Raw genomic sequence first — 15,451 nt, 5'->3', positions numbered from 1 at the left:
ATGCTCCCTGCTTGTGCTGCCTTAGACATTGTCATACCATACCACATATAATGTAATACCTGAAATAAAGAAAATAAAGTTCTTGCAAGCAGATGTCTCATCAATGTACAAGACTGCCAAAAATACACACAGCACTTTGCATCTGCAGCATTCCTGCTGTACTGTATGTAACAGTAGATTCAGCAATATTTAAGAGCGTATTAAGAGGTGATCTGTATATCAACGTGTACTGTATCTACATAAGGAGGAATTCTTAGTAACAAGTTGTGGAAATACACACAGGATCCCATCATCAGGCTCAAGATCGGGTCAGGATCACAAAGCGTGGACCGCATGGAAATCAAGCCCAGACAGAGCATTTATCATAAATTATTGCAATCAATTAAAGGATGACTCATCAACCGAGTGCATGCATCGATTCTCAAAAAAAGTGAAGCTTCCAAATTGTCTCTTGATTGACTGAACCTCCGTGGATCCTTAGGTTCAGCTGTGTTTATTTTCACAAAGTTGTTATCAGTAGCACTGATAGGTGTCAAGACATTTATAATTGCTTTGATAAGACTTTGATATTCCAATTTAGATAGGATGCTATTTTGGGAGAGATGATAATAAATATTTACATCACAATAAGCAAAACTGATTTAAATACTAGTGAAAGCAGAAAGTCTTTCCACAGCATCTAAGAGGATATTAAAATAAACCACAAGAGCTGTTTGCATCGTGGTGGAAGGGAACCTTTTAAAAAAGGAAAGAATTTCTAAATCACACAAACAGCTCAAAATGTGATGGCAGTATAAACGCGCTCTTAAAGCATTGGATTTCCCCTTAATGTTTACTTACATACAATTCAGTTATATTTGCAGTGATGACTTACTTGACAAATTTTGACATGTGGATGGGGTAAAGAGATACATGGACTAAACAGCTTGGAGCTTTTGAAAATCAGATGAAAAATTAAACAAGTCCAAATACTGTCACGATGAGGCACACCCACGGCATTTCAATGAGCTTCTGTGGATCTAGAGCATAAGGTAAATGCCAGCACCCTTCATCTCACAGGCAGCTTTCCCAAACAGACTGTGAGACTGAGAAGCCATCCAACTATGAGTTCAGCTCTCTCATTAATGATCAGCATTTATTATGTAAACTCTGACAGTGCTGATGTGATGTGAAGCCTTAGACTACCAGGGGATATATCTGTTGTGCCCAAATGGCAATTAGCCCATACTAGCATATTGATGCAGCCCTGTCCAACAGTAGTTAACAGTTAAGAAAAATAAAGCTGAAAAATAAAAATAGCTGAAAAGCCATTGTGTGAAATCTAAATAAAAGCAGAATTTAGGGGTTTAAAAATCTCATAAAGCCATATTTTAGTCATGGTAGAACATAGAAAACATATCAAATGTTTACAATTTTAAGAAGCTCAATTTGAATTTGATGGCAGCAACAAAGTCTGAAGTTGGCAGAAGGGCAGCAAAAGGCTGGAAAAGTGAGTGCTGCTAAAGAGAAAAACACATGGAGGAACACTTTGTAACTAATTATAGGTTAACTGGCAAAAGGTTATTAACACACTCTTTTTGTGTTATTAACACAAAAAGAGCATCTTAGAGAGCCAAAGTTTCTCAGAAGTAAAGCTGGGCAGACGTTCAGCATTCTGTAAAAAACTCCGTCTACAAAGTACGGAACAATTTCAAAATATGTTCCTCAAAGTAAAATTGTGATGACCTCAAATACATCTCATCTTCCACAGCACATACTATCATCAAAAGATTCTGGAAATATGGAGAAATCTTTGTGTGTAAGGGACAAAGCTGAAATGAGTATCCCCTCAGGCAGCACTGCATTAAGTACAGGCATGATTCTGTCATGGAAATCACTGCATGGGCTCAGGAAGCCTTCCAGAAATCACTGTCTGTGAACACAGTTCACTGTGTCATCCACAAATACAGGTTAACGGTCTATCATGTGTGATGGGTCCATGGTCCTAAGACACCACAGTCTTCTCTGGGCCAAATCTAATTTATAATGGACTGAACTGGAAAATAGAAAGCTTTTCTGTATCCATCTGTCACGGACTGCCGGGGCAGACCGTGTGGAGTGAGTAGAGGACCCAAGCGCAGACAGAGGTGAGGACACAAAACTGGACTTAAAAAAAGGCGAGCCTTTATTTAGGGCCGAAAACTCACGGAAAAAACAACAACAAAGTAACTGAGGGAAAACCTGAACATAGACTGGGAAACTATGACAAGGGGTATGGGAGATAACACAGACGACGTGACACTGAACACAGCAAGACTGAGGACTAAATACACACATGAGGTGATCAGGGGAAGTGGAGACACATGAGGGGGAACAGCTGATACACATGAACCTAATGACAGGACAGGGAGAGTGAAACTACATATACTGACATTGAATACAGACTTTCAAAGTAAAACAGGAAACATGGAGACTAGACATGACATGAACCAAACATAACCACACAGACATGACGCATGAACCAGGGAGACTAGTACAGGGGGAGATGACATAAACAACTAAGAAACAGGACTACACAGTAATCTAGAAATTAACTAGGTGAACTAAGCTAAGGCACAAATAAATACAAAAGATACATAAACTCAAACACTGGGTCGCTCGACCCAGGACCATGACATCCATCCATCCATGGTCGCGGAGGGACTGGAGCCTCTCCCAGCTACCAACCTGCGACAGGCTGGCGACCTGTCCATGCTGCACACGGCCTCTCGCCCTATGGGAACAAGTTGAAGTTCACTTTTTTTTTTTTTGGGGGGGGGGACATTGCCCCTGCATCCTCTGGACAAAAGAGGAGAGGGATCATCTGACTTTCACATAAAGGTATTAGAGCAACTTATCTAGATCACGTCTTTTTCAGGGATAGCCTTACATATTTGACCAAGACAATGCTAAACTGCATAATGCATACTGGATCTATTATAACAGCGCTGGTTTGTAGTAGAAGAATCCAGGTGGTAACTTGGCCTGCCCACACTCCAGACCCTTTGTGTTTTTGTTCTGTTTTTATTTAGATTTTTCTCAATTTTTTTTTTATTATTGGGGTTGTGTGAGGCAGATTGCAATTTCTTTAAATGCTTTTTCAAACCCAAGTTGCAGTTGGCTGCTTGTCAGGAGCTCCTCAGAACTGAGCCAAGTGAAAACAAATCTGCACCCATAACCATCCACTATAATAGGTCTGTTTAGTGTTCACTGAACATGAGTTCTTTCAGGTAGAAAAATCAGCAAGGACAGGAATCAATTTATCTAGGAGATTTAAGATTGCAATTTTGCTATCAGTGTGACATTTAGGAAGACTTAGATCAAGTCTCAAGCTGCAAAACAGTAAATGAAGGCAGCAATTATAAAAACTTCACATATTTTAGATTTTTGAGCTCCACAGACAAAAAATGAATACATGTATGTCAATGCATTTTTCTGATTATTCCTTTGTAATCCACTTACAACAATGACCAATAGTGAAAAGGCCTTTTAACCTTTTTCTTGCCAATCATATTTCCCAAATATTGCTTGCGTTCGTGTGTGAAGCCATGCATTTTGCTTTAGTATGTTTAGTTTAAATATAAATATATTTCTACACATTAAAAACTAATCTGGAATAGACTTTTACAAAATGGCAGAAACAATTTTGCAAAATGATGACTCAGGGTGTAAATTTGCTGGGGCGATTGTGGCTCAAGAGTTGGGAGTTTGCCTTGTAATCGGAAGGTTGCCGGTTCGAGTCCCGACTTGCACAGTCTCAGTCGTTGTGTCCTTGGGCAAGACACTTCACCCATTGCCTACTGGTGGTGGTCAGAGTGCTCAGTGGCGCCAGTGTCTGGCAGCCTTGCCTCTGTCAGTGCACCCCAGGGTGGCTGTGGCTACAATGTAGCTTGCTGTCACCATATGAATGTGTGCGCCTTAGGGACTAGTAAAGCGCTATACAAATACAGGCCATTTACCTGTGCATGTTTTTGGTTAAATCTTGATGGTGATTACTGTGGATAGGCACACTGTTACAGTATTGTAGCATCTGTATTCCAGCCCAGCATCCAAACGCAAACACTTGAGCACTAGAGTAATGGAGAGCCACAGCAGGACACAGTATAATAGGCAACACTAGAGCCTCTGTGTACCCTCCATGACACTGCTTTCTTTTTGAGTGCCCTCCATATTTAGATGAGGTATTTCATTTGTATTTCCAAATCCAGCAGCAGTGCACCTGCTAAACAGATTGCTTTCCTGACACACTTTTGTTAAGAAGAAGAAGAATATTCATGTTAACCAGTTCTCAATATTTAATTGTTTCAGCGCTTCACCAACTATACTTTAGTCTGTCTATCTATCTATCTATCTATCTATCTATCTATCTATCTATCTATCTATCTATCTATCTATCTATCTATCTATCTATCTATCTATCTATCTATCTATCTATCTATCTATCTATCTATCTATCTATCTATCTATCTATCTATCTATCTATCTATCTATCTATCTGAAAAAAAGAATTTTCACAGGAGTCTAGGACTCTATGCAGTCTGGTCTCTAGTCTCTAACTGCAATAACTTCAACTAATATCCTGTACGTTTATACCTTTTGACCCAGGCTTCTTTAGAATGCATCTCCAGTTCATTGAGGTTTGGGGGATGCATTTATACACAGCTCTCTTAAGGTCCCGTTACAACATTTCAGTCTGGTTAAGGTCTGGATATTGACTGGGCCATTAGAACAACTTCATTCTTTTCTTTTTCAGCCAGATTGTAGATTTAATGGTGTGCTTGGGATCATTGACCTGTTGTTTGACATCATTTCAGGAAAGCTTTAGCTGTTTGACACATTTGAGTCTAGAATACATTGGTAAACAGAGGAGTTCATGGTCGACTCAATGACTGCAAGGTTTCCCGGTCCAGTGCCTGCAAAGCTGCCCAGATCAGCCCTCTGCTGCGTCTCCAAACGTCTCCACTTTGGTCTTTTGTACATAAAGGACATTGTTCCAGAAATCTTGTGGTTTGTTTAAATGCAACTTTGAAGATGAAAGCTGTGCTGTCATTTTCCTTTTGGACAGAAGAGGCTTTTTTCTGTCAATCTGTACTATTGTGGACATTTAACAATTGGTTAAATGTTTGCTAATTGGGGCCCTGTAGAGTCTGGGATGTACCACTTTGATGTTTTTGCTGTTACATTGAGTATTGCACAGTCTGACCTTAGGGAAATGTTGCTGAGACAACCAATCCTTAGCAGACTGTGGCATTGTGTTAATTAGGTTATAAGGAACAACAATTTGAGTAGTTACAGTCCAAGACTTTGTTCAATTCATATGTAAATGTCCAACTAAAAGCAATTCAGCTGTTCATACTTTAGACCTGTCATTACATAGACTGTATGCTCAACTCACAGTACAATATGAGAGGGTAGCCTCTTATGTAATCCCTAACCTACCCTTGCTGCCGGTGTGCTTTTTGTTATTATCTTTCCACATTTCCACTCAGTCCCTGTTTCTTCAAACTCACAAATGCATTGTCATGTTTGACCAATTTTGAAACATTTCTCACATGATAGCGCACTCATCTTCTTTTAACAATGCTAAATGGACTGTGTGAAAATGTGTACTTGCATTACTCTGCTACTCAGTGTTGCATCTCCAACGCGGCTAACTGAGAGATGACGGTGGCTCCAAAATAACAGTTATTCAGACTAAATTCTTTCAGTCACTTCTACTGTTCTTTAATGTTTCTCATTTTTCCTGGATCACAGTTGAGGAGCTGGCAAGATAATATGTAAATGAGCCTTATCATTTTTTTTTTTATTGAATCCTCAACAAAAATTGTAAGACTTCTTCTTTTAGAATCAAACCTCAGACGTTGAGGTTTCAAGGAAACCAGACAGAGAGAGAGAGAGAGAGAGAGACTCCATGATTAGGAAAAAACAATATAAGAAGCATTTTGACAGCAAAGGACGGAAGTAAACAAGCGAAACAAGAAAAAAAGTTTTTTTATAGCTTAAAGGAAATGTTCTTTTGCTCACTCACGATGCGTTTGGGATGAGGTAATTGTCTGGACAGTTAGCTGGTGTCAAACCCTCAGCATGCTACTATGTGTATGCATCATCCCATAGCGAATTAAATTACTATAACAGCATAGCCTAAATGGGCTTCCTGCGAGCTGCGCGCACACCCACATGCTTTTCACCTTGTGTGAGCCGTGGCGAGGGGAATGTGCGTCTGTGAATCAGATACGAGACTTTTATGAATTTATTTCAGCGAAGAAAATGCGAGGGACGGCTATTAAGTGCTTCCTGTGTTGATTCACATCCTGAATATGTTTTAAAGGGGGGGAAAGTCAGTAAGGCACAGACTAATGCATTCAGAGGTGAGACATCTCAATTTACTGTAAAAAGACAGAAACTACCTTTCCATAAACACCACCGGATAGGATGCTGTTGAAATATAAGCTCGCTTGCTTTCCCTCAATTATTTATTAAAGGCATATCGCACCTAAGTTTAAAACCAAACTAAAGATTTGTGCCAGTAACGTCACAGACTTTGGTCACTTCTAAAATTGCAGTTTAATGGTTGTGTGGAGAAAAATTCTCATTTCAACGAAGTGCTTCATGCCAGACAAACGCTGACAGACGTGCGTAATTCATCAGGTGCCCGGGTCGTGTTGTGCGTTGCGCTCTCTCGTGGATATCCGTGGACATAATGCTCAGTTCCATCAGTAAACCGGAGCTTTCGGAACATGGGGTGTTGAACGCAGCGTCCGTTCGCCTGGCACCTGTTGCTTATTACATTTAGAGCTGGCCCGTTGGGGATTTAACGACCGCAGCATTCACCTCACATCAGGACCATGTCAGAGGAGCAAACTGATTCCAACTCCACTGGGTACTATTTTGGCAATGCCTCCACTAGAGTCCAGAGCAGCTTCGTCTTCTCGGGACCCATGATTGTCATTTTAATGGTGATGATGGTGACTTTGGTTGTTGTGATAGTTTTAGGCAACGCGCTCGTTATCTTGGCATTTAAAGTGGACAAGAGTTTGAGGAGACAGTGCAATTACTACTTCCTGAATCTAGCAATATCCGATTTTCTTGTAGGTAAGTCCAAGCGCAGTCTGCCTTGCAGAGCATGGAATATCAGACAAGCTAGTGAAGTTGATATGATAAAATGCACATATTAACTTAACATGTTTTGATGTGATGCAATCTGATAGCATATGATCCATGCGTGAATATTCGATGATATGTAAAGTTTTGAAATTCCCACAGTATTTTAGTGATAAGGACCTGTTTCTTATGGCTTTCATTCTCCCTGCAATGGAGATGGCTGCTAATAGATACCTGTGCACTGATTGACTGGAGCTAGATTACAAGATTAAATAGCTGCTAATCAGTTAAATGAATGTGACTGACAATAAATAATCAGAGAGCTTGATACATTTTTGATTTGGCAAGGGCGAATTTTGCCTCATTTATAAGCACTTCTCTTTCACATTTACAGTTTAATCTGCTTTATTAGAGAATGCAAGCAGTATAGAAACAGTCATGCAGAAATGTTGTAATAACATTTAAATATATATTTAAAGTGTTCTTTAATTATCCACCACCATAACGTCTCCTGTAAAGACATATTTTATGTTAGCAAGTGTATTGTGGTATATTGATAATCTGGTTACATGTTTTCCTCCCTAAAGAAATGAAAATATACTAAGTATTGTTATTTTTGCTTTGGTTTCTGCTCCCATTACATCATCACTATTTCTCTAGGAGCATTTTGCATCCCGGTGTACATCCCCTACATCCTCACAGGCAGGTGGACGCTGGGTCGAGGACTGTGTAAGCTGTGGCTGGTCATGGACTACCTGCTTTGTTCGGCGTCTGTCTTCAGCATTGTTCTCATCAGCTACGACCGCTTCCTGTCAGTCACCAGAGCAGTGAGTGGAATATGTCGTGGAATTTGCCATGCTCACAGATGTCAAAAATAATTTAAGGGACTCTGACAGAACAAAATTAACTCCCATATTTGTAAAGAATAATATTGTCGCCCTCTTTCTGCTATTCACCCATTTATCTATTTGAATGAGTCTTTTAAAGGGTAATATTAAATGTTTAAAATCTCACTTATTTGCAGATACACCAGTGTTTATTCTTCCACTGTGTGGCTTAGTTTCCAATGAATCTCCCAGGTCATCGGTAGGGGCAATCGAAGCTCAGTCTCCCAAATGTGCCCATCTGCAGAGGTTAATCATTCCTGACCCGTTCAGGCCCAGCGCCACCGCTAATTATAGTTTTTCCACATGATGAAGATAGAAAAAAGTTGCGTTATGACTTTGGGACAAACTGGGCTTCAGAAAATATTCAGTATACAATAAATCACTGTCAAAAAAATTGTTTAATCTTAAAATCTGCTTTATTGCCACTCAGTAATTAATTGATTTTTCCCCCCTCTAAAACATAGAAAGACAATGGTACATCACTGCTCCTGTATATACTCTATCTCTTCCTGCTTTGGAACACACTTTCTGAGGAGAATTTTTTTGTAACTTCTGAAGACGTTAGCCCCATTTAGCCTGTTGTCGGGGCTTGTCTGTGCCTTACACAGCTGACTGTGTCCTACAGATATGTGCGATAACTCAAAGGTGGGACAAGGCTTGGCATAGTGGACAAAGAGAGGGCTCTGTTTCCTTTCAGAAAGGAAACACTTAACATCAGAGCAATGAATACAAATAACACCGGAGAGAAAGAGGCTCTTCTTTAATTAGCAAGCTTTGATCATAGAGATCCTCCTCCGTACCATGGTCGTTCCAACCTGAAGAGATCAATCGTAGTAGAAACAGGCCACCGGCAGCCAAGCAACATTTTCCTAAAAGCATTTTTCTCTGAACATGGAAAGACAAAGGGTCAGCAGCAGTCACAGACAAAGTTTGTCTTTGAAATGAAAAGATGTAGACAAATACTGACTGTTAAATAGATCAAATGTCAACACATTTCTAAAATGCTAATAGCACAGTGTCAGAGAGAAAACAACGTAATTAATGAGCTAGTTTGGAATGTAAGAGGGAGTTTGCCTACTAAGATCTTAGAAAGAATTTAACAAAGTTTTCTTTAAATAAAAAAAACTGATTTACGAGTGTAGAGTCAACATGCCTCATGTTAACACTATATGTCTTAACTGATTAACATGTATAGCTGAGGGGCCATGTTCATGTCATACAAATTTATGCAAACAAAAGTGAAATCATCTTTCATATTCTTTGCAGAAGGTCTTGAGTTAATCAGAAAGACAGAAGATGACAAACATGTGTGCTCAGAGATGCTGCGAGCTGGGCAAGAATGTGGGCAGAGACATAGGATGTGACACTAATTGAGACAAGTGGTGATAAGGGGTACTTCACTGACTTTTGTACTGCACATTGTTACATTGATGTTCTCATTATGTGTTTATTTGGTCTTTCCATCAGTATACTATGACGGTTGATAAATATAGTACTGTACAAAAGTGGTGAGTCATCCCTCATCTTTTGGGGAAATAGATGTGGTAAATTATTTAAACATGTGCAAACGTGCACGAAAAAAGCATATCAGGCAAAAATAGAGTTTGTACAATTCTAACATGCATGAAAGTCAATATTTGGTAGGTTCACAGTCTGTTAGGCAGCTTTCTTGTCTTTTCTTTAAGCAGTCTTCAGGAATACTTTTCCAGGCTTCTTCAAGAACACCCAAAGCTCTTCTTTGGATGTTGGCAGCCTTTTGTTCTCTTCTTTGTCAAGATGATCCCACACTGCTTCAGTAATATTAAGGTCTGGGCCTCAGATCATGACTGATAGCGGTCCATTATGTGTTTTTCTATTCAGGTGTGCTTTTACTGCATTGGCAGTGTGTTTGGAATCACTGTCATGCTTAAAAATGAAGTCATTTCCAATCAGATGCTTTTCAGATGGTATTGCATGGTGGCTCAAAATCTTGCTGTACTTTTCTGAGTTCACAATTCAGCAGTTTTGACAAGATTCCCAACACCACTGGCTAGAACGCAGCATCAAACCATGGTAGAGCCTCTCCCCTTGTTTTACAGATGGTTCTAGACACTCACTTTTTTACCTCTCGCCTGGCATCCTCTGTATCTACTGATGGCAATTCAAACCAAATTTTTTAAATTTGGATTCATCACTCAGTAAGAGCTAAGAACTGAAGCCCAGTTTTTGTGTAATTTGGGATACATTATTTTTTCCCTGTTTCCATTCCTTAAGAAGAGCTTCTTAACAGCGACCGTTCGACCGACATGACCTTAAGACAATCTTCACCTGCTTTGTAATCCTGCACTTCTCTTTCTGTGTCCTCCTCTTGTCCAGTTTCCTTTTTTTCTATAACTCTTAAATGAAAATAAAAATGATCAGGTAAAAGACTGGGCTGAAAACGAATCAAAAAGCAGGCAGTGTCCAAAGAAAAACTTTGAAAGATCTTCACAAAGTCTGGAAAACTATTTCCAAGATCAACTTAAAAATGACAACAAACTCTGGCTCTTTGCAAGTTAAAAATAAAGGTGTTGGTGTTGAAGGGTTTCACCATCTGACTCTAATCTTACAGACACAGTGACCATAATTACTGCCTATCTTTAGCTGAAGCAAGACAGTGAATTGTAAAATTGTGTTTTTAAAAAAACTAAATAAATTTTTGGATACAACTTAGGGGAAAAATGTATTCTTTTGCTGTACTCTCACATTATTGAGAAAAACAAATACTACTTGGTACTTAAAAAACTATTTTACTAAATATTATTAACATTGCAGTATATAAAACAGTTACATTAAACCCCACTCTGACTAGATATTCATAGACGCTGCACACTTATTCATGCATGACTAAAGCAGCTCAGTTTAGAAGGGCACTCAAAGGGCTCATCCTCTGCCAAGCCAGTGAAAATGATCTGGATCTGTACCAAATTTCAATGTTTTCTTCCTACGGCCATTCTACACCTCTCCACCACATTGTAGTTTTGATAGTTTTTAAACTAATCTTGACAAACCTTCAGACAGAATGACAGATAAAATTTGCACTTGTTTTGGCGATTTAGTAGTAAATTATGAAGAAAATAGGCTAAAAATTTGGAGAACAATACTAAATAGTGACGGACATTTCTTCTTCTTTTTAAACATAATAATTTTTCAGTCTAGTTTCACTTGTAATTTATTATCAAGAATATTGTGAATGTGAGAGTTAGGCTGTAATATGACCTTTTTCATATAGTGTCCTTCTTCTAAAACTGCATTATACAGCCAGAAAGCCTCATCCTCCAGTATTGCTGCAGTAGCTAAACAACCATTTGCAAATATGTCTACAATAACTGACTAATTGAGTGTCTTTACCCTGGCAGGATTTCTAAAGTATATTTCCTGATTTATGTATGTATTTACTGCAGGTAAGCTACCGTGCCAGACAGAGCATGACTCATCAAGCCATAATCAACATGACTGCAGTCTGGGTGCTAGCCTTTGTCCTCTATGGCCCTGCTATCATATTCTGGGAGCTGGTGGTGGGCAGAAGCCGTGTGCCAAAGGATGAGTGCTTCGCAGAGTTCTATTACTCTTGGTACTTCCTGCTGAGTGCCTCTATGCTGGAGTTTTTTTCTCCTTTCATCTCTGTGGCTTTCTTCAACCTCAGCATTTACCTCAGTATACGCAGGAGGAGGCTGCACAGCAGGGAGGCTCAGCTTCACCTTCAAGCAAGTGAACCCGCCTCTGCCCAGGGGGAAGGTATCCCCCTGTCCCACAATTGGGGGTTTGGGATAAAACTGGCTGTAAGAGGCTCTATCAACTCCCAGACATCCTCTCCTGGTTTGGGTAAGCTAGATGCCTCAAACAGCAGGGCAGCCCATCCTAGCCGTCTGTCCAGGGATAAGAAAATTGCTAAGTCTCTGGCCATCATAGTATGTGTGTTTGCCATCTGCTGGGCACCGTACACCCTACTGATGATCATCCGTGCTGCCTGCAGAGGGCGATGCATCCAGCATCACTGGTACGAGGTCACCTTCTGGCTCCTGTGGCTCAACTCTGCTATTAACCCATTCCTCTACCCGCTGTGCCACAGTAGCTTCCGCAGGGCCTTTAGCAAGATTCTCTGCCCAAAGCGGCACACTACTCCCCCATCATCTGTCCTACGCACTGGCCAGTGACAAACTGATGCCTGTGGATGGATGGTGATGAACAATGCGCCTGAACTGTTGATGGATGTGTTTATAAACCGTTGAAACCAATCTGTGCACCATAGTTTGTTATATAGAAAGTAACTCACAGTTTTCAGTTGTGTTTTTCAGCATTTGGAAGTTCAAGATTTTTGCTGCAAAACATATCAGAATTTAGCAATCAGTTTTCCTGTGTTCAGCCAAAGGATGTGTTAAGAGGCATAGAAATATCCCCAAATGTATTTTGATAAGATGCTGGAGAAGGAACTGAAAAACTATTAGCAGTGTTATGTCAGTTGTTGAATATGAGGAAGAAAAAAATCACGAGGAGGTGAAACACATATACACAAATATAATGCAAAAAACCCCAAACATTGCAATATAATCTGCAAGCTTACGTGTCAGTGAAATATTGTCAAGAAATTCATTTTATTGGCACATTAATTGTCTTTTTTAATTAAGCGACAGATAGATTATTTTGTGTGAGAATAAATATATTTAAAGGGTTTCCTCCACTGTGGCCAGAGCTTAAATAAACAGATCACTATCACCCTCTACTGTCAGAAGGTTTACTGCTCCTGTAATGCCAGAAGCACAGTGAGGAAAATACAAAGTGCCATTAGGTTCAAGTGTGCAATTTTAAAAATGAGATCTGCTTTTAAAGCCTATATTTAAGGTAAAATGTTATATATTAGTGATGGATTATATATGCCCAAACCCCCATTTTTACTGTGATTACCATGTGTATATATCTGTATGTGCCACTAGATGTCACCATTAACCTTTATAGTTTCCTTTGAGTGCAAAGCTTTATGAAGTGAAGTCGGCCAGTCAGTTTACTGTAAACTGCATATAGCAACTTTAAAATTTTAAAAACCTAATCAGTAGCAGTATGTTCTGTGCTCTGGCTAATGTTAAATAGAGTCACCGTGTGATGTAATGCTATTGGTGCTATAAATGCTATATATTTGTGCAGCTGTAATAGTTACTATTAGTGACGGCTCGTATGTGATCTTCTTGGCTCATAGGAACCGCACTGTATTAAACATCAGCTTTTTTCCTTTTTTAAAGAATGAAAGCAAATATAAAAACACGTGTCTTTAACTGGCTCATGATCTTTATGCAGGCGTGGAGTGAAATAAATAAAAGTTTCTCTCTGCGTTGTGTTGTAAATGACCGCCCTGTGCCCTGTAGTTGCTGTCTACTTGATGGCTAATTGGGTCAGCGCCAAATGCAGTGTGGACTTTGTTTGATGTGCAGATGAAATGCTGAGAGTGCGATTCCATTTTTGTATTGTTCCCCAGTCTGATAACGTTTGATTTGATAGATTAAATGAGTCCTTTCCAGATGTAGACTTGTTAGACCTGTAATTACGCCATCATGTTAGATAGTGAGGTTACATTTGCAGGTGCCTGGGTCCCACAGGGGACTTACATTTCTCAAATTGTTGCTTTTGCCTGTGTGCACATCTGGGCCCCTGGTCAGGTGCTGGGAATAAGGGCACAGCTGCAGGGAAGTGGCCTCTGCCTACTCCCCCACAACCCCCACCCCAAACCAACCCACTCTCTCTCTGCCCGTGGCGTGTTTGGGGGGGGGGGGGGGGGGGAATGGGGGGGCAGAAGCACACTTCTGACCAGAGGGATGCAGGCACGTTTCCCTCGGGAGGGCAGAACTGCATTTATCAGCAGAATGGCGAGGCTGGCTTTACTCTCTGTTTATTTGAATGCGACAGCAAGAACGTTTTTTACTGTGGAGCACTTGCACTGTGTACAGTTATATTAAGAGGCGTACTGCTATTGATTTTGTTGATAGATTGAAATGTCATGGCTTGTGTGCCAAACCAATTGGGGATCATGCCAGCTTAAATTGGTCTAGGAGAGGTAGCGCCATGGGAAATACAGATGAGAGATAATAATTACGAACACATAGAAATGTGTGTTCACGTGGCTCTTAATCCCACCATGTCTGTGTTGTGTGTTAATGGTGGCTGTTTGTGACCCCAAGCAACGTGTTGTGACCTCAAATGGAGCACACCTGTACCCCTTAAGTTTATAGAGCCCCATTAGCAGAGATCAGTAGGTGATCAGAGGGGGGAGAGGGCCTTTTTAACTTCCCCATGAGGGTCTTTGAATAGTAAACTCTTAGAGCTCCTCCTGTAGCACTTTGTTGGAGTGATTTAATGCTGGAATCTCTTGTTTTCAAACTGGATAATACCAAAGAGACTGTAAAAGGTGGCAGATGTGGTATGAAGCAACGGTAATATGTGGCAAAAGCTACAGGCACTCTTTACAACGTAGAGCCAATATTCTACAGTTTTGTTATTTCCAGGGTAAAGCTGGAATGTAAAAGTAAACCTGCAGACAGCATCACACACTTTATCATGACAGGTCAAAAACTGCAACCACACTAGTGAATGCATCATGGTCCTCCACCTCATTCTGTTCTGAGCTAACTAATTGTAAACCCCAGTTAATATTTCATGATGTAATCAAAAATACACATATAAAAAGGCTAATTCTGCTTGATTTTTTTCTTTTTTTTTTTTTGCTTTCGTTTTCCCTCAGCTTTTTCCTGCAGTGTACTTCCTGACTAGAGATTAAATAATTCCATTGGAATCCTCTTAGGATGGGTTCCCAGCACTTGGCAATTAAACAATTACATTTAATCAGCATGGGGCGACGCTTCAAGTCACCCTCATTTCAGACGTTGATTAAAAGCAATTCTGCAGTGGTTATTGCTGTCGACTTTCGAAACTGCGGTTCACTTAGGTTTACTGCAACTGCGGGGTCAGGTTGGATAGCAATATGGCAGGTTCACTGGTGGTCTAGAGCTGTATCTGCCTCTGGTGCGTGAAACTGTAACGACAGAACTCATGGCAGACCTTATATTGTCCCATAAGTCGGAGCTAGTTAGATTACTTGGAGACATTTTGACCCTGCAGCTAAGAAGACTCACTGAACAATGGAAGGGAGAGGGGCATTAAGTTATGCATGTGGGAGTATAGATGTTTGAGTGTGTGCACGCTTCATTTTCTATTATGTGTCTATACGCGGCTGTTTCTTTTTGCATCTGCATTTAAGTCCATTTGGCTCGAATGAAATGCATCTCGACACGTGCAATTTCATCATGCTATGCAATAACACCTCCCTCTGTGATGGCAAACAAGCTGCGAGAGGGCAGAGGAGGTCGTTGCGAGAGCTGTATTTTGACATTAGGCTTGAGTGAAAGCGTGCTACGTGGCACGGTGCTGGAGCCGACTAT

General features: G+C 40.3%; 1 protein-coding gene across 1 annotated transcript; it reads left to right on the top strand.

Annotated features, from left to right (window-relative positions):
• The first annotated feature begins 6,731 nt into the window (after nucleotides 1–6,731).
• Nucleotides 6,732–13,347, top strand: LOC113010951 (histamine H3 receptor). The gene is made up of 3 exons (XM_026150252.2): nucleotides 6,732–7,110; nucleotides 7,780–7,946; nucleotides 11,429–13,347. Exons 1-3 carry the CDS (start codon nucleotides 6,864–6,866, stop codon nucleotides 12,179–12,181), a joined length of 1,167 nt encoding a protein of 388 aa, XP_026006037.1. The 5' UTR covers nucleotides 6,732–6,863; the 3' UTR covers nucleotides 12,182–13,347.
• The last annotated feature ends 2,104 nt before the right edge of the window (nucleotides 13,348–15,451 follow it).

This window comes from Astatotilapia calliptera, chromosome 18, assembly GCF_964374335.1.
Source record: "Astatotilapia calliptera chromosome 18, fAstCal68.1, whole genome shotgun sequence".
NCBI classification, from domain to species: domain Eukaryota; kingdom Metazoa; phylum Chordata; class Actinopteri; order Cichliformes; family Cichlidae; genus Astatotilapia; species Astatotilapia calliptera.
This window is presented reverse-complemented; position numbering and strand designations above follow the sequence as displayed.

Bases quoted from the DNA above. Each gene is read 5' to 3' on its own strand.
- LOC113010951 (XM_026150252.2), top strand. From the start codon at position 6,864: ATGTCAGAGGAGCAAACTGATTCCAACTCCACTGGGTACTATTTTGGC. The intron at 7,111-7,779 runs GTAAGTCCAAGC...CTATTTCTCTAG, and splicing joins AATATCCGATTTTCTTGTAG to GAGCATTTTGCATCCCGGTG. The intron at 7,947-11,428 runs GTGAGTGGAATA...TATTTACTGCAG, and splicing joins TCCTGTCAGTCACCAGAGCA to GTAAGCTACCGTGCCAGACA.